Source organism: Dromiciops gliroides, chromosome 3 (genome assembly GCF_019393635.1).
Source record: "Dromiciops gliroides isolate mDroGli1 chromosome 3, mDroGli1.pri, whole genome shotgun sequence".
NCBI lineage: Eukaryota > Metazoa > Chordata > Mammalia > Microbiotheria > Microbiotheriidae > Dromiciops > Dromiciops gliroides.
The window spans coordinates 584,385,335-584,403,411 of record NC_057863.1 but is presented as its reverse complement, the minus strand read 5'-3'; the positions used below and the strand labels follow the sequence as shown (position 1 = coordinate 584,403,411).

The 18,077-nt window shown below is 38.1% G+C and overlaps 2 protein-coding genes across 2 annotated transcripts; both read left to right on the top strand.

Moving 5' to 3' along the window:
- Positions 1-3,257: 3,257 nt before the first annotated feature.
- On the top strand, positions 3,258-4,211 carry LOC122746202 (olfactory receptor 52B2-like). Its single transcript, XM_043991671.1, has one exon. The coding sequence runs from the start codon at positions 3,258-3,260 to the stop codon at positions 4,209-4,211; it is 954 nt and encodes a 317-aa protein (XP_043847606.1).
- Positions 4,212-15,215: 11,004 nt separating this feature from the next.
- On the top strand, positions 15,216-16,103 carry LOC122746201 (olfactory receptor 52Z1-like). Its single transcript, XM_043991670.1, has one exon. It carries the CDS (start codon positions 15,276-15,278, stop codon positions 16,101-16,103), a length of 828 nt encoding a protein of 275 aa, XP_043847605.1. The 5' UTR covers positions 15,216-15,275.
- The last annotated feature ends 1,974 nt before the right edge of the window (positions 16,104-18,077 follow it).

Genomic DNA, 18,077 nt, shown 5'->3' with positions numbered 1-18,077 from the left:
TGGGTGTTTGTTCACATGCTTTTGTTTGTTTGTTTGTTTTTTGTTTTGTTTTGTTTTGTTTTGTTTTTGTTTGTTTTTGCAGGGCAATGAGGGTTAAGTGACTTGCCCAGGGTCACACAGCTAGTAAGTGTCAAGTGTCTGATATCGCATTTGAACTCAGGTCCTCCTGAATCTAGGGCCAATGTTTTATCCACTGCGCCACCTAGCTGCCCCTCCCATGCTTTTTAACATGATGTTTTCAGCAATGTTGTCAGATGCCTTCAATGAGGACAAAAATGGCATCAAGGTCAGCTACTGCACCTATGGTAAATGATTTAACTTGAAAGGGTTGCAAGCTAGTACTAGAGTGAAGGGAGAGTTGGTGCATATTTTCAGGGAGGGAGAGTATTTTGCAGATGATTGTCAACTTGATGTAGCTTCTGAGACTGAGATGCAACAAAATATGGTTCTATTCACTTCTGCTTATGCTAATTATGGCCTAAAAATTACCACAGAAAACACAGGTTCTCCACCAGTCAGCACAATACCTTCCAAATATGGAGCCATTCATTAGAGAAAATGGAGAAATATTGAATGATGTAAATACATTCACTGACCTTGGCAGTATACTTTCCAGGGATGTCCACATAGATGATGAGGTTGATTGACTCATTGACAGAGTTTTCTTGATATTTGGAAGATTCTGAAGGAAAGTAAGGGAGAAAAGAGGCATGAGACTGCCTATCAAATTGAAGGTTTACAAAGCCATTGTGCTGATCTCATTGTGGTATGTCTATGAAATCTGGACAGTATCCCAGTACAATGCCAGGAAACTGAATCACTTCAACTTTAATTGTCTTGGGAAGATTCTGAAGATCAGCTGGTAAGCTAAGGTACCAGACACTAAGGTCCTTTCTTGAGGTAAACTGTGAAACATTCAAACTCTACTGAAGAGAGTGTAATTCTGATTGGCTGGCCATGTTGTTTGAAGGTCAAACGTATGTTTGCCTAAAAGACTATTTTACAGAGAACTCACACAAGGTAAGCCCTCAGATGGAGGTCAGAAGAAGCCATACAAGGGTACTTTCAAGATCTTTCTGAAAAAAATGGAATTAATTGTGAAATAAAGGAGACACTGGCATAGGACCACCCATCATGGTGTGCCTGCATCAAAGAAGGCACTGTTCTCATGAGCAAAGCAAAATTGAAGTAGTTCAAAAGAAATGTGAAATGGGGACATTTAGAGATATCTTCACTCCAAATGTTCATATGGACCTGTGATAAAGTCTTCAGAGCTCTTACTTGTCTGATCAGACACAGTTGGTTGTACCTTGACTCCAACATAGCGATGCCATTTTGGACAATAACCAACCAACTAGGGATGCAAAACAGTCCCTTCCCTTAAAGAGCCTATAGATTAATGAGGAAAGCAAAAACTTTGTATATAGATACATATAGATATAGTGTGTGGATGTGTATATAAGTGTATATGTACGCACACACACACACAGCAAGTAAGAGCTGGGGATAGGGGTGCCAAGAAAAATAGAATGTAGGAGGTTGCACTAAAACTGGAGTTTGAAGGGAGCTAGGAATTCTAAAAAGCAGAATGAGGAGGAAGTACATGTAATGAGGAGGGACGTATGGGTCACAGACTGAATAAAAACACAAAAATAAGAGGTGGAATGTTGTATATAAGGAAGGCAGTTTGACTGGAAGGCAGAAAAGGTGAAGGGTGAGCCATATTGTAAAGGGCCTTGAATGTCAAACAAAGCAGTTTTTATTTCATCTTACAAGTAATAGAGAGTTATTAGAGTGTTTTGAGCAAGGGAGTAATACAGTGAGATCTGTGTTTTAGGAAAATCACTTTAGAAATTGTGTTGAGGATGAAATAGAAAAGGGAGAGACTTGAGGCAGGTTGATAAATTAGGAGGCAATCATAGTAGTCCAGGTGAAAGGTGATGAAGACTTAAAGATAGTGGTCATATGAGTGGACAGAAGAGGGCAGATGGTAAGGATGTTGTGGGGGCAGAATCAATAAGACTTGACAATTTATTGGATATTAGGAGGGGAGAATAAGGTAGAATAAAGAATCAAGGATGTTGCAAACCTGTGTTACCAGGATGGTTGTGCCTTGGTAGGGAACAGGCAAGTTAGAAAGAAAGGGCAGGGGGCAGCTAAGTGGCGCAGTGGATAGAGCACCGGCCCTGGATTCAGGAGGACCTGAGTTCAAATCCGGCCTCAGACACTTAACACTTACTAGCTGTGTGACTCTGGGCAAGTTACTGAATCCCAGTTGCCTCACCAAAAAAAAAAAAAAAAAAAAAGAAAGAAAAGAAAGAAAGGGCAGGCTTGTGGGAAAAATAATAAATTCCATTTTGTATCTTCTCTTTTAGATGAATGTGGAAACTAGTCATTAAATCCCCCCTAGGCACAGACTAGACAATTATTTGTTGCTAATATTTTACAAGGGGTTTTTATTCTGACACAGGAACTAAGCACAGACCATACAATCATTTGTTGGTAATATTTTGCAAGGGGTTCCTGTTCCAACATGGATTGGATTAGATCACTTGTCCTTATGTTTTGTGACTGATTTTCAGGAAACATATTTGCCAGTCAATTGTTGGTCCACTTTTGCATTTTATTGAAGTTCAGTTTCTTTTTCTGTTTTTCTAAGATCATATTTTTGCCTTAGCCAGTAGAGGCCATCAGTTCTTTTATGATGGCTATCATCTTTCAATATCAGATTCTCCTCTTTTATCTGCTCAGCCTAACACATAGTAGGAGGATTGGGAATTTCCCCATTTCACTGCAAATATCCTGAGTTTGATTGACCCTAGGTCTCAAGTTTCCTGTCTTAGGAACTCCCCCCAGGTTTCTGGTCATGCAGAGCAGAGATGGCAGAGCATAAGGATTATGCAAGTTCCTTAAGTCTCCAATAACCAACTCAACTCACTGTGAAAACTTCTCCCAGGTGAAACATTCAAAGACTCTCCCTCCCCATCTAACTACATTTCAGACAGATCTAGCCACAGGGCCACAGGAGAAAGTTTTCCCATGTTCTTTTCTATGGATTTCTAGTATCCATACTACTTTACAGAAAAGGGGACAATAATAGGCAGTATTCACTGTAAGAGTTGTTCTTTCCCTCACACCATGCTTTCATGAGTGCTTTATAACAATGTTTCTAAGGGTGCGGTCTTTCATCTTTTTTAGGGGACAAATCCCAGGAGTGAGGAAGATAAGCAAAACACATCTGTTACCTGTCCACTGTCATGCATAGCACCAACCACACCTTCCACCCAGATGTCATCATTTTGAAGGCCATCCCAGGTCTGGAGAACATACAATTTTGGATGTCCATCCCCTTCTGCACCATGTACATAGTGGCACTTGGGGGTAACTCCTTGTTGGTCATACTTATCTGGGTGGAGCACAGTCTCCACGAACCCATGTATCTTTTCCTGGCCATGTTGGCTATAACAGATTTCTTGCTCTCCAACACCATCATGCCCAAGATGTTGGCTCTCTTCTGGTTCCAAGCTGAGTCCATTCTTTTCCAGGCCTGTATCACCCAAATGTTTTTTGTCATTTTCATCTTTGTGATGGAGTCAACAGTTCTTCTGGCCATGGCATTTGACCGTTATGTAGCTATCTGCTTCCCACTGAGATATACCATGATTCTGACCCCATCTGTGATCAGAAAAATAGCAGGATTTTCTGTGGCCAGGGGCTTGGTCATCACTTCCCCTTTTGTCTTCCTCGTTGAGCGACTGCCATTCTGTGGAAACAACATCATTACTGATACTTATTGTGAACTAACGAAGATTTCCAGGCTGGCCTGTGCAGATATAACTGCCAATAACATTTATACTCTGGTGATGTCATTCTTATCTACAGGCTTAGATGTCTTTCTCATTTCTATCTCTTATGTGTTTATTCTTCGTGCAGTCTTCCGAATTCCATCCCGTGATGCCCAGTTAAAGGCTCTGGGTACTTGCAGTTCACATGTGTGTGTCATCCTCATGTTCTACCTACCAGCCTACCTTACAGTGCTAGTTGGCAATCTTGATTGTGGGGTTCTACTGGCTAATCTTTATGTAGTTGTGCCTCCTGCATTGAACCCCATCATATATGGTGTCAGGACCAAGCAGATCCGAAGTTTTGTCACATCAAAGCTCTCCCAGTTGGGCCCGTGGTGTGGCAGGGGAGGAGTTCAGGAAGATTAGACAAATTAAAATATTCAGGATGTTGCTCTGGGCTATAGATGCTAAAAAGTCACCTCCAAATTTTGTAATAATTGCAGCATCAAAGGCTATTCCTTTTATATGTATAGGTCTTCTAGACTATAGCTGGACATAATCAGTTCTCTTCACTATAAGGAGAGATGTTTTGTTATAAAAGAAGGAACTGTAGATAAAGATGAGAGTCGCACTGAATGCCTGACTCAGAAACCTCTGATAGCTTCCCTTTGCCTAACAAAGTCAGTGGCATTCAAGGTCTTCTGATATTTGGATCTCAAATTCCTCTTTAATCTGGCATCATAGTCTTCCTCTTGTAATGTGCACGAATATGGTGAAAAGACTCATTCACTTGTTTTTCCATGATCGAAAACATGATCTTTTTTTTTATTGTTTGTTTACATTTTTCTCTTTTTTTAGAATGTCCTTTCTTCTTTTCCAAACTATGCGGTTCCACCCACCCTTCAAAGCCCAGATCAAATGTCACCTCCTCCATGATGCTTTCCATGTTCTTTTTACTTCACAGTCATCTTTCCCTTCACAAAACTACCAAAACTCTTTGTATATCTCTCGTGCACCTATACAACCCACTTGAATTTGTTTTTGTATATGTCTTATATCAGCACCCAGATGGTGGATGAACTCCCTGAGGCCAGAGCCATGTCTCAGTTTTCTTTGCATTCTCTACTTTGCCCAGATTGGTACCTGAAAGATATTTAATAAATGGATACATGGATAATCAGAATATTAAGACTAGAAATCTCACCTATTTTGTGGGGATGTACCTAATGCTGGACAATAAATGGATCAATTTCCCATCAAGCCAAAACTGGGTAAAGGCACCGAAGAGATGTCACTCCTTTTCCACCATCACTAGAATTCATATAATTTAGGAGAAGAAATCTGTCTTCTAGGTGTATGTACTTCTAGGTCTTAATAACTTGTTTACTTTTCCCTAAATTGTTTATTTAATCACCAACCTTCTCTTGATTAAACCAAGGACAAGAGAAATTGATTACCTTCTGTTTAGTTAAGATATCTGAGATCAGAACTTTGGTTTAGCCAGTTTCTGTCCAGAAGCAGCCAAATAAAATGAGGAATTAGGGAAGGAGAAGTGACTCAAGGACAGAAAGAGGAGGAAGTTAAGGAGGTGAAGAACTAACCACTTTTCACCCCTGGTACAGTGGAAAGAGTACTGGCTCTGGGATCAAGGATCTGGGTTCAAACCTTTTCTCTGATCCTTGCTACCTGTATGACCTTAAATGAGTCATTTAATCTCCATGAGCCTCAGTTTCCTCATCTATAAAGTAAGGATGTTGAACCAGATGGCCAATGATGTCCCTTCCAGCTCTAGAGCTATGAGCCTATGACACCTCACAGAAAATAATAGAAAATATTTGACAATTTAAAAATCCTATAAAAATGACTTTCCTTGGTATTTATTGAATTATAATTGGGTAAAACTATTTAATCATAATATAACAAAATTCATACCACACTTTAAGACTGGTAAAGTACTTTACAAATATTCTAACATTTGATCCTCACAACCTTGTGAGGTAGGTGCTATTATTGTCCTCATTTTACAGATGAGGAAACTGAGGCATATAGTAATTAAATGACTTGCTCAGAGTCATACAGCTAAGATATTAGATCCCTTCAATGACTCTTCTCTTGGTTCTTCTGAGAATGTCCTTTATCCATCCATCAAGCTCATTTATTTTGGGGGCCTAATACTTATGAGTTTCTGGAATATCATAGGTGAAACAAATGAAACCATAAATACTAATGTTGCCAATGATAAGGCAACAGAGACACAAAGACTTAAAACACACACACATACACAAACGTGTGTGTGTGTGCACTTATATTTTAGAGGAAACTCTGGCAGCATATTTTATCAACAATTTGTTTCACACAAGATAGTTGAGATCATGCTTTGATGCTCCTTTCCTAAGAGTTCCCAGTATCTCCATTGTCTGGTGATCCTGGGAGTCTGGTAAGGAGACTTGTAGATGGAATCAGAGAGGCTGAAGGAATCATCTAATTGAGTTTTGATTGATGTACAGCTATAGTACTGGAAGAAAGGAGGCTGCCATTGGTGATCATAGACTCCTATCTTTGACACTCTTCTGTTTAGTATTTATTTGAAATTTTTGTATGCAGTTGACTACCATGGACCATTACCCACAACATTTCTCCAGTGAGATGTTGCTTGAAGAAGCTGCTATTAGGTGCTTTATCTTGATAAACCATCAAGTGGACCTCAAAACTTGAGCTATACCAGCTCACAGCAAACTGAGCATACACAGAAGCCTCACTGGCTTCTTGACATTTATGACCTCCCTGAATTTATTCTGAGGGTAGGCATTAATTCCCCCAATATGATGACTTCAAACACTTCAGCCCTTTAGCAGCTCAATCCTTATCAATACTCAAACAACAGAAATTTACAAAGTGCCTACTATGTGCCAGGCACTATACCAGGTACTGAAGATAAAAGTTCAAAAACAAAATGGATCTTGTGATTAAGAGCTTATATTTTATTTAGAGAAATAACATGCATATATAAATATATAAAACATATAAAAAGTAAATAAAGTCAATTCAAAGAGGGTAGGCAATAACATCTGGGAGAATCAAAAAAGGGAGGTAGCACTTGAACTGAATTTAGAAAGGAGAGTGAGAAAGAGGAAAAAAAGGGAGGGAGAAAGAGGGGCAGAGACAGAGAGAGACATAAGCTGACTCAGAGGCAGAGAGAGACACAGAGTGAGATGGTGATAGAGAATCAGTGAGAGACAGAAAGTGAAGAAGAGAGGATGACAGAGACTCAGTGAAAGACATACAGAGACAAAGACAGGAAAAGACACAGAGAGACAGAGAGAGATAGAGACAGAAACAGAGGACAGAGATTTAGAGAGCTTATTGATGCATAGCTATAAACTTGAAAGGAGGACTCCATTGATAATCCCAGTTCTCCAATGTGAGATCTTTTCTGCTTAAGTGTTTGACCATGGAATTGGATGAGAAAGTATCATCATATTTCCATTGTATAAACATTTATTAGTTCAATTATATTCTATGAGCATTTATTAATCACCTTTTATATGCCAAAACAAAATTTAAAATAGCCTTTTATCTCAAGAATATTCACACATACATATATAGTTTAGCTGAGTTTAGAGATTTGTTGAATAAATGCTTCAACTGAATAACTATCTAACACATAGCCATAAACTGGAAAAGAGGGCTGCATTAGTAACCCTCATTCTCCATGTGAAATATATTGTCCTTCACTGTTTTATCAATGAATAGGGAGAAAACATAGAATATTTCTATTGCATAAACATTTATTATTTCAGTTATATTCAATGAGCATTTATGAAGCACTTGCTACATGCTAAAACAAAATAAAAATAGTTTCTGATATCAAGCAGCTTATATTCTACTGGTAGGGATGGAGGAGATAAAATATTTATACAGATAAGTAAATTCAACATAATTTGAAGAGTAAGAGAGCACTTAGTAAGAGCAAAAAAGTTTTCTCTTAGTTGGTGGTATATGAGTTTAGTTTTGAAAGAAGCAAGAATTCTTAAAGACAGAGCTGAAGACGAAATGTATTCTTGTTCCTGTTAATAGCTTATGTGAAGGTATGAATATAGAAAGTGGAAAACCAAGTTCAAGGAAAAGAATAGGGCCTGTTTGGCATGAATACAGAGTACATGTGGACAAATAATTAGAAATTAATCTGGAAAGATATACTGGAACCATACAGTGAAAGGTTTCAAATGCCAAATTGAGTAGTTCATATTTTATCCCAGAGGTAATAGGAGCCATTGAAGCTTATTGAATGGCAGAATGATGTGGTGAAACCTATGTGTTGTACCTACATAGAGAATAAATCAAGGAAGAAAATATATTAGAAGCAGAGAGTCAAATCAAGTCCCCTTTGAATACTTAAGGATAACAATCTTCCCTTCTCCCCATCCCTGCTGGTCATCTTTTCTGCCCAATGTCTTCAGCAAATGCTCATAATCTACTTAGTCTCTTCATCCTATTCCTTTCAAGAACATCTAGCTTATCACTGTTTTTAAAAGTTGTCATCTAGAACCAAACAAAGTGGTCTGACTAGGGCAGAAGGTAATTATCTCTTTCCTTTCAATATGATGCTTCTATTAATGTATCCTAAACTTTCATTAGCTTTTTTAGTTCTATATCACATTATTGATTTACATTGAACATACATTTCACAAAAAACACAGATACTTTTTTACATAAATAGTTTATAGTCACATCTTCCCCATACTATAATTGCATAGGTGAACTTTTCAACATAAGTGTAGTACTCTACATTTATCTTTGTTACTTGGCATCTTATTAAATTATGTCCATCATTCTAGCCTGTTAATATGGGTATGGGAATCTTGATTTTGTCACATAAACCAGCTTATTCCACCTAAAAGAGGAAATGAATGAAAGAATATAAAAATGTGTCCAACTATGGGATAACTTGTGAATTGTTCACACATGGAGATCTTAAATCTGTAGCCAAATAAATTCTTGTTGGGTTTGTTGTAGAGAGAATTCTTGATCCCTGTAGGTATTAAAGTTGATGTCTTCTTGGGGCAGCTAGGTGGCACAATGCATAAAGCATTGGCCCCGGATTCAGGAGGACCTGAGTTCAAATCCAGATTCAGACACTTGACACTTACTGGCTGTGTGACCCTGGGCAAGTCACTTAACCCCCATCGCCCCCCCCAAAAAACGATTCTTCTTATATTCCATCAAGCCGGTAAAATGAACAATGAATTGTTTACTCTATTTTTTAATGTGATAGAAACAGTCAAACCATGTCATAACAAATGGCAATTTTACCTTGTCCTACTATTTACAAAATCTCCATCCAACGGAGGGGAGATTCTGAAAAAATAACCTCTCCCTACCCCCTCCTCCACAATGAGAGGAAAATTTTAATTGTTTTTATTTCACTTTTGAATCAGAGGTGGGAGGTGGCTATTGAAACTCCATCCCCATGAGAAATGTTAAGCATGAGACATTAATATAAGTGGCACAAAGCCTCATTGTCCTTTATATCAGAGATGCTGTTGCCATAACCAAAATAAAATCACCACACCAAACCAGTGAGGTGAGTGATACATCTTTCTGAAGAGTAAAGAGAATAACTTCTAATGGGGATGAATGATTCATAGACAAATATAAAGAAAATGTGAGAATAATACTGAAAGGATAATCAGTGAAGGAGGGAAAATGATTAGTATGGAAATCAGTGCTGGGAACAGAGAAACAAAGAAAAGGAAGAAAAGGAAATCATTTGGGCGGCAGTGATGGACATAAAAGATAATAAAAAAAGGGAATTGGATATAGGGATTTTTTTCCCACAGTTTGGCAATAGTTGACGGATTGGAAGGGAATGACTGAAAGGTGGAGATGTTGATCAGATTCTGGTGACAACAAATGGATGTGGTGAGACAGTTATAGGGATGCCAAAACAGAGGTAGGAATGAGTTTAGAGAAAGAAGTATAGGAAGAGAGGAATGGGATAAGATAGAAAGGATAAGCAGACAGTGATTGAACTGGAAAGAGACCAAGGAAATGCAATGGCTAATCAATTAATAATCAATTTATCAACTAGGAACTTGGCACCTGCTAAATGCTATGCCCTATTCTAGTTGTTGGAGGAGGAGAAACAAAGCAATATAAAAATATTTTCCCTTGACTGGAACTTACAGTATACCCAGTGAAGTAATTTGTAACCATGTGAACAGAAAAATAGGCAATGTTTTGACACGGATAGATCCATGATTGCACACATGTGGGAATTTCTTCCACTCTGGCAGATCACAGCTGATCCATGCCTACTTGCCCTATACAATGCATGCACATTTCCTCTTATTTTTCCAGAGGGGGGGAAAAAACTATCCCAAGTGGGAAAGTCCTTTTTGGTCTTCTAATTTCCCATGTATAACAATACAATACTGGCTGTCTACTTTCCCTTCATGTATCATTCAATGATTGACCCATATCTTGTTCCAAACATGTCAGTAAATAAAAAATTAAGTTCTGTTAATATGAACATATGGTCACCTGGATTTGATGGAGGTACCTTATTATCCAAAAGTATTTTTATGAAACCCTGGGTTAATGGGAGAAAAATGTCCTTCAACTGAACTCCAAACTGAACCCAGATAGCTAACTGATAAAAGTCCCTACCCGGTAACTTTTTTTCCCTAAGGATAGCAAGTCTCTATTTTATGGGAAAATCTTGGTATCATCCTTTCCAACCCCTTTTTTTGAATCCTGTAATCTTATCATGATGCCTATGTTACATCCATTCTAGTTATAGTATTTGCTTTTGGGTTGATCTGTAACTGACAATGCCCTGTAACCCATGGACAAAAAACCTTATATATCCTCAGAAAGAAGGAGTCCCCGAGCTCACTTCAGAGGAGTAGGGTCTCCAACATGATCATGGTTCTTTCTTCTTGGGACAAATTAAATTGGCATTATGTTTTTTCTGTCTGTCTCTGATCTGGTTTTTAGCCGTGTTCTCTGATCTGGTTTTGGTAGGAGATTTATATTCTCTGATCTGTGTTTTTGTAGGAGGACAGATATGGAAACAAATTGTAGGATATTATAAGATATTATAATTTCTCTGATCTGTTTTGTAGGTGACAGGCAGATTAAATTATATTTAATATTCAAAAGTGCCTACCATGCACCAGTATGGTAATACCAAAAAATAAATGAAACAGTCCTTGCCCCAAAGAAATTTACATGTTTTCTGTGAAAATAACAAATATACAAATATAAGAATATGCATCATATAAACAATATATATTCAAGGTAATTTGAGAATGAGGCACTAGTAGCTGGGGGAACAAAAATGTCTTCAAATAGTAGGTAGTATCTGAACTGAGCCTTAAATGAAACAGATATTAAGAGGCAGAGGTGGGATAAAGTTAATTCCAGGCATTGGGGATATAGTATATGAGACAGTAAGAAGGCCAAATTTATTGGACTAAAATTGTACATGGACAATGTATAACATGTATAACAAGAAGTTGTTTAGAATCAAGATGTGGAGAGCTTTTAATGCTAAACAGAAGATTTTGCATTTGATTTTAGAGGGCTTTTGAGTAAAGAAATATTATCAGACCTGTGTTTTAATACTATTACTTAAGCACATTATCTATGTCTATCTATCTATTTATTGCTATCTATTTATCTATCTATAATCTATCTATCTATCGATATGTGCCTAAGTAATAATGTATATGTGTGTATATATATATATATATATATATGTATGTGTGTATATATATGTCTCACACAAGAGGCAAAGAAACATATAATAATATTGATGATGATGGTGTCTGCATTTGGATTTGAACTCAAGTCCTTCTGAGTCCAGTCCTATGCTTCATTCATTGTACCAGCTACATGCCACATAAGAGGCAAAGAACGATGGCTTTCTAAGATAGAGCACAGCTAAATTCTCAGTTAGTGGGGAAAAGGAGGATAAATTATATGAATGGTTACATCAAGAGCAGGTCATTGTGTCTGGGGTTAGGTCCTTGCCACTCTGTGGGGTTGACAGTGACACAAGTTGCAGGCCTATTAAAAATACATGAAAAAATATTAGTAGCTTATGCAAGCCCCAGTGTCCAACTTTGGTCTATACTTGTGCTTGAGCCTCTATGTTCCCATCTGAACAGGCTGATGGGAAAGAAAATGGAGTGGGCCTCACAGGTGTGGCTTGTGTTAGGAGGTGGTAGCCATAACTATGTGTCCATCCAGTAGGTGAGCAAAGCTATTAGTCAGGCATGTAGAGACAGTTAGAACATAAAGAAACATAAAAATCCAGGGAATGGAATTCTGTAAAAAGAAAGACTGAAAGACTGAAGAAGGACTGAAAAGAAGGACCATGTAGAAACTCAGAACTGGATGGACCTGGGATCTCCCTTTATTAAACTCTGATTTCTATAGAACTTTACATTTTTCAAATTATCATCACAGTGAAATAGTGAGTTAGTATGTAGGGAATTCTAGTTTCATAATCTACATTTTGTAGGTGAGAAAAAAATGAGGCTTTTACTTGTGAAGTGACCAGCCCAAGTCACAGAACTGAAAAATACTAATAATAGAATGATCATAGCTTTTGAAAGTTTGCAAAATGTTTTGCATATATTCCTTCATTTGACCCTTATGACAATTCTGTGATGTGTTCTTATTATCCCTATTTTGCATATGGGGAAACTGAGGCACAGAGAGGTTAAGTGATTTGCTTAGCTAGAATCCAATGCAGGAATAAAAATCAGTTTTTTTCCTAATCCCAGGCATAACACTCCATTCTTTGTGCCACATAGCTTCCCTAGTAGCTAGCAAGCTTTTTACATATAAATCTTCTTATCTATGTCCACTTTTCCCCCCAATACATCAAGTTTCCTCTGTATAAGCTGAACCTGAAGCTTGTGACCACACAGACAGTTGCTACTGGGCTCCTTACCTTAGCACATAGCTAACATTTACCAGCTTGGAGCTTGATCTCTGGCTTCAATTTGGGAAATCTAACCTCCTTCCATAGTTCTCTGTGTGACAGCCATCTATTTAGCAAGCTGTGTTCTCCTCTCTAATAATCATGCCATAAAGGACCAGGATTTATTTCTTCAATGAGAAAAAATTCCCGGTAAATTACCTAGATTTATTTGAGGATATCAATATGTATCCGAAGAAAAATGGTGGATATAAGGTACTGCAATGTTCACTGACAGGTTGTTGGCTCAATCTTAATATCTCTGACAGTAATACTTTTTGTCATAGGACAAGTTAACAGTCCTTTGTATTTGCTGAGTATATTTGTCAAAATGGAATTGAGTAAACCAAGTGTTTATTTTGTCCAAATCATGAATTTTGGGGGATAGTTTTTGTTAAACAATTTAACATGCAATGGAAAAGCATTTGAGTTGCCAAGAGCCTGGTTGGGTTATTTGGTCATACCTTAGAGAGAGGAAACGTAAATATAGAAGTTCTGAACTGGAAGGGACACCAGAGATCAAACAATTTAATTTATAACTGCACAAGAAAGGATAGCAAGACAGAACACTAGCCATGTAGTCAGGAAGACCTGAATTTAGATTCAGTCTCAGACACTTACTAGCTTTGTCACCCTGGGCAAGTCGCTACCCTCTGTTTGACTCAGTTTCCTCAATTACAAAATGGGGATCATAACAGCACCTACCTCAGAGGGTTGTTGTGAGGATTGAATGAGGTAATATATCCCCTGATTGATATCTGACAAGTGGTCATCTACGTTTTCAGAAGGAACCTCCATGTATGAAAGGGGAAACTATGCTCCTCTGATCTTACACCTTAAATCAGCCCATTCAACTTTTGGACAGTTCTAATTGTTGGAAATATGTACTTTACGTGAAACTTAATTAGTAACTTTTACCCATTTCTCATAGATCTGTACTCTGGTGGTCATATCTAATAAACATAATTACTCTCAACCTGAAAGACATTCAAATATTTGTTTACAATTATTGTATTTCTCTCCTCTGCCTCCTTCCCTTGTCTCCTAGGTCTGAGTAATAAAGCAGAGGCATAACTCTTCACTTTTCTGGATGCAGGTAAGTGATAGAAAAATTTTTTAAAGTTCAGAACCCATTCTGGGAGCCTCTTACCTTTGACCAGGAAAAGGAATGAGAGAGAAAGAGAGAGAGAGAGAGAAAGAGAGAATGGATTATAGTAAAGTTAGATGGATTAAGAAGTGGTTAAATGACCAGGCCTAAAGGGCAGTCATGTCAATTTAAAGATACTAGGGAGGGGGCAGTTAGGTGGTGCAGCGGATAGAGCACTGGCCCTGGAGTCAGGAGGACCTGAGTTCAAATCCGGCCTGAGACACTTGACATTTACTTTTTTTTTGCGGGGCAATGAGGGTCAAATGACTTGCCCAGGGTCACACAGCTAGTACATGTCAATATTTAATAAGGCTGGAAAGGTAGGTTGGGAAAGTAGGAAAAAATAAATCAGTATATTTGGGTTCATTAAAAATCAAATGCATCTAGGACTGAGAGGGAAGAAACTTGGGGCTGTTTATATGAACACTGAATTATCACTTCCTGGGAATTTTGCAAAGGGGATGTCTTTATAGATAAATACTGTACCAAATGTCTTTTGAGGTCCCTTCAAATTGTGAGATTCTGTAATATTTTCTTCCCTCATATCCAGATCCAGGAGAAGGTTTTACAGAAAATTATCTAGGGATTAACATCACTAATACTTTATACAAAAAATAATCATAAAAAGTACTTATTAAGTGCTTACAGTGTGCCAAGTATTGTGCTTTTCTGAACACCTCAATTCTAGTGTCTTCCTTCTTTGAATCATTTCCTATTTATCTTTTATATAGCTTGTTTATACATATTTATCTGCTTGTTATACTATGATCTCTTTGAGGGTTGGGAATGTTTTTGCCTCATTCTGTATCACAAGAGCTCAGCATAGTTCCTAGCATGTAGTGGGTGCAAAATAAATGCTAATTGACTTACTGATTGACCACAAAATATATATAAAAGGCAGTCTCCTAGTAGTAAGAGAAGTTTCTTCCCTAAAATATGTTCCCAGGAACAATATTTGTTCAAAGGAACATGGAAATTTCCTTGGGCGATATTCTTCTCCTCCCTCTCTTTCTTTCTTTTTCTGTTTTTTTTTTGGGGGGGGGCAATGAGGGTTAAGTGACTTGCCCAGGGTCACACAGCTAGTGAGTGTCAAGTGTCTGAGACCATATTTGAACTCAGGTCCTCCTGAATCCAGGGCCGGTGCCTTATCCACTGTGCCACCTAGCTGCCCCTCCTCCCTCTATTTCTGCAGGTGATCAAACTAAGGAGGGAAAGAGAAAACCACATCCTCAGTTCCCAGTCTGATGTTATGGCTGCCACCAATCATACTTTCCACCCAGCTGTCTTCATCCTTTGGGGCATCCCAGGTCTAGAGGAACTGCACATCTGGATCTCCATCCCCTTCTGCACCATGTATGTAGTGGCCCTTGGAGGTAACTCTCTGTTGATCATAGTCATCTGGATGGAGCACAGTCTACACGAGCCCATGTATCTCTTTCTGGCCATGTTGGCCCTGTCAGACCTTTTGCTGTCCAGTACCATCATGCCTAAGATGCTGGCAATTTTTTGGTTCCAGGATAGAGTCATTTCTTTCCAGGCCTGCATGACCCAGATGTTCTCTGTCATTGCTATCTTTGTCATGGAATCAACAGTACTTCTGGCAATGGCATTTGACCGCTATGTGGCCATTTGCTTTCCGCTGAGATATACCATGATCCTGACTCCTTCTGTGATCAAGAAAATTATGGGATTTTCTGTGGCCAGAGGCCTTCTTATCACTTCCCCTTTTATCTTCCTAGTTGAGCGGCTGCCATTCTGTGGAAACAACATTATTGGTGATACTTATTGTGTGCAGACTAAGATTTCCAGGCTGGCCTGTGCAGATATAACAGCCAATAACATTTATACTCTAGTGTTGTCTTTCTTGTCTACAGGTTTGGATGTTATCCTCATTTCTATCTCCTACACTTTCATTCTCCGAGCTGTCTTTCAACTTCCATCCCGTGATGCCCAGCTCAAGGCTCTGGGCACCTGCAGTTCACATGTATGTGTCATCCTCATGTTTTACCTACCAGCTTACTTGACAGTTCTGATCAACCACATGTTCTATGGGGTCCTGCTAACTAGTCTCTACTTTGTGGTACCCCCTACACTGAACCCCATTATATATGGTGTCAGGACTAAACAAATACGGGATCATATCATACACAGGTTCTCCCAACTGGGCCTAGGAGCTTAGCTGGAAGTCTCAGGGTTAATTGGGTAGCTTAAGATATTTTGTGTAAATTGCTATGACCTAGAAATACTATGAAGATATATCCACTTATTTTTTCCTCAGTAAATACTCCTTTATTTAAAGTTTTGAGTTGCAAATTTTATTACTCTTTCCATTCCTCCCCTTTCCCTCCTTGAGGCAGCAAACAGTTATAGGTTATACATGTGCAATTATGTAAAACATTGCCATATTAGTCACTTTGTACAAGAAAACTAGAATAAAAGAAAAATGAAAGAAAGTGAAAAATAGCATGCTTCAGTCTGTGTTCAATTAATATCAGTTCTTTCTTTGGAGGTGGATACTCTGCCTCATCATTAGTACTTTGAGATTGTCTTGGATAATCATATTGCTGAGAATAGTTGTCATTCACAGTTGTTCATTGAACAATATTATTGTCACTGTGCACAGTGTTCTCCTGGTTCTACTTACTTCATTACATATCAGTTCATACAAGTCTTTCCAGTCTTTTCTGAAATCATCCTGTTTGTCATTTCTTATAGCACAATAATATTCCATCACCATCATACACCATAGCTTGTTTAGTCATTCCCCAATTGATGGGCATTCCTTTGATTTCTAATTCTTAGCTACCACATAAAGAACTGCTATAAATATTTTTGTACAAATAGGTCTTTTACTCTTTTTTTTAGTAATCTTTGAAACTCTTATTGCTAGTTCTAAAGTCCTGTTGAAATGACACAGCGGATCCCTCAAATTTATTGTGGGTGATGACTGTCCTAGTAAGTAGTCCTTCTTACTCTTCGGAGGATATTGGGCTCTACTGGTTGTAAGGAGACTACTGATAAGACATAAGTCACTCATTTCAAATGACCTACATCTTAGATGCAGGCAACAGTCTGATAGAATTGTTACATGCCAGGGGCTTCATGTGTGAAAATGGAAAAATGTGGGGGGTGTTGTATTATGGGAAAAATAGGAGACATTCCTTCTAAAAAGAGGTCAAGGATGAGCTAATTTCTTAGGAACAACCTGGCAGGGGAAATAAATATTAAGGTAAGTAAAGAATCATAAAAACAGAATTTCAGAGTTGGAAAGAAAGACATCATCTGGTGAAATCCAACCAAATTCTGGGAAAAAAAAGGGATCTGTACTATAAAATCCTGGGCAAGTAGTTGTCTTTGCTTGAAGATGTCAAGTGAGGAGAAACATATTACCACATGAGATAGTCTGTTCAAGTTTGGGATGGCTCTAATTTGTCTCTTTTTACTTTGTACCCATTGCTTTTAATTCTTCCCTTTGGAGCCAAGAAGAGCAGATGCAGTCCCTCTTCCACATGATGACTGACTTCCTTTCCATCTCAACTCATTCTCAGCTCTCCCTCCCCACCAGCTGCCTTACCCTTATTCTCTTTTGAAGTGTCCTTGATAGTTTGTCTTCCCCTATTAAAATGTAAGCTCCTTGAGCATAGTGATCATCTTGTTTTCTTATATTCATATCCCCAGTGATTAGTGTAGTACATGGCACATTAACAAATAAAATCTATTGTCCTTAAAAAAACTAAAATCTTTGCTTCCTCTTGATTCCTTAAGTTCATCCTAATATGGTACAAAACAAGGCCCTTCAACTTTCTGGTTGCCCACTTCTAGGTTTCCAACACCTTATTAACATCATTCCTCAAATGTGGTTTCCAAAAGTCCAGATACAGGCTGGCCAGGGCATTGTATTGGGACAATTACTTAACTGGTTCAGAACATTATATCCCACTTAATGCTGCTTAAGTCAACATTATCATTATTAGCTACCATATCACACACTTCTTGTTGTTGTTTTCCTAATAGCACTTGATGTTAAAATGTTAAACCCCAAGTGATCATCTGGACCTCAGATTGATTGCTTATGAGTTTCTAATACTTTGCCATGTGACTTGGAAGGAGTCGCTTGTATTCCATTCTATATATTGTATTCACTTTCCTTTCT

Coding starts and splice junctions, on each gene's coding strand:
- LOC122746202 (XM_043991671.1), top strand. CDS start 3,258: ATGCATAGCACCAACCACACCTTCCACCCAGATGTCATCATTTTGAAG.
- LOC122746201 (XM_043991670.1), top strand. CDS start 15,276: ATGTATGTAGTGGCCCTTGGAGGTAACTCTCTGTTGATCATAGTCATC.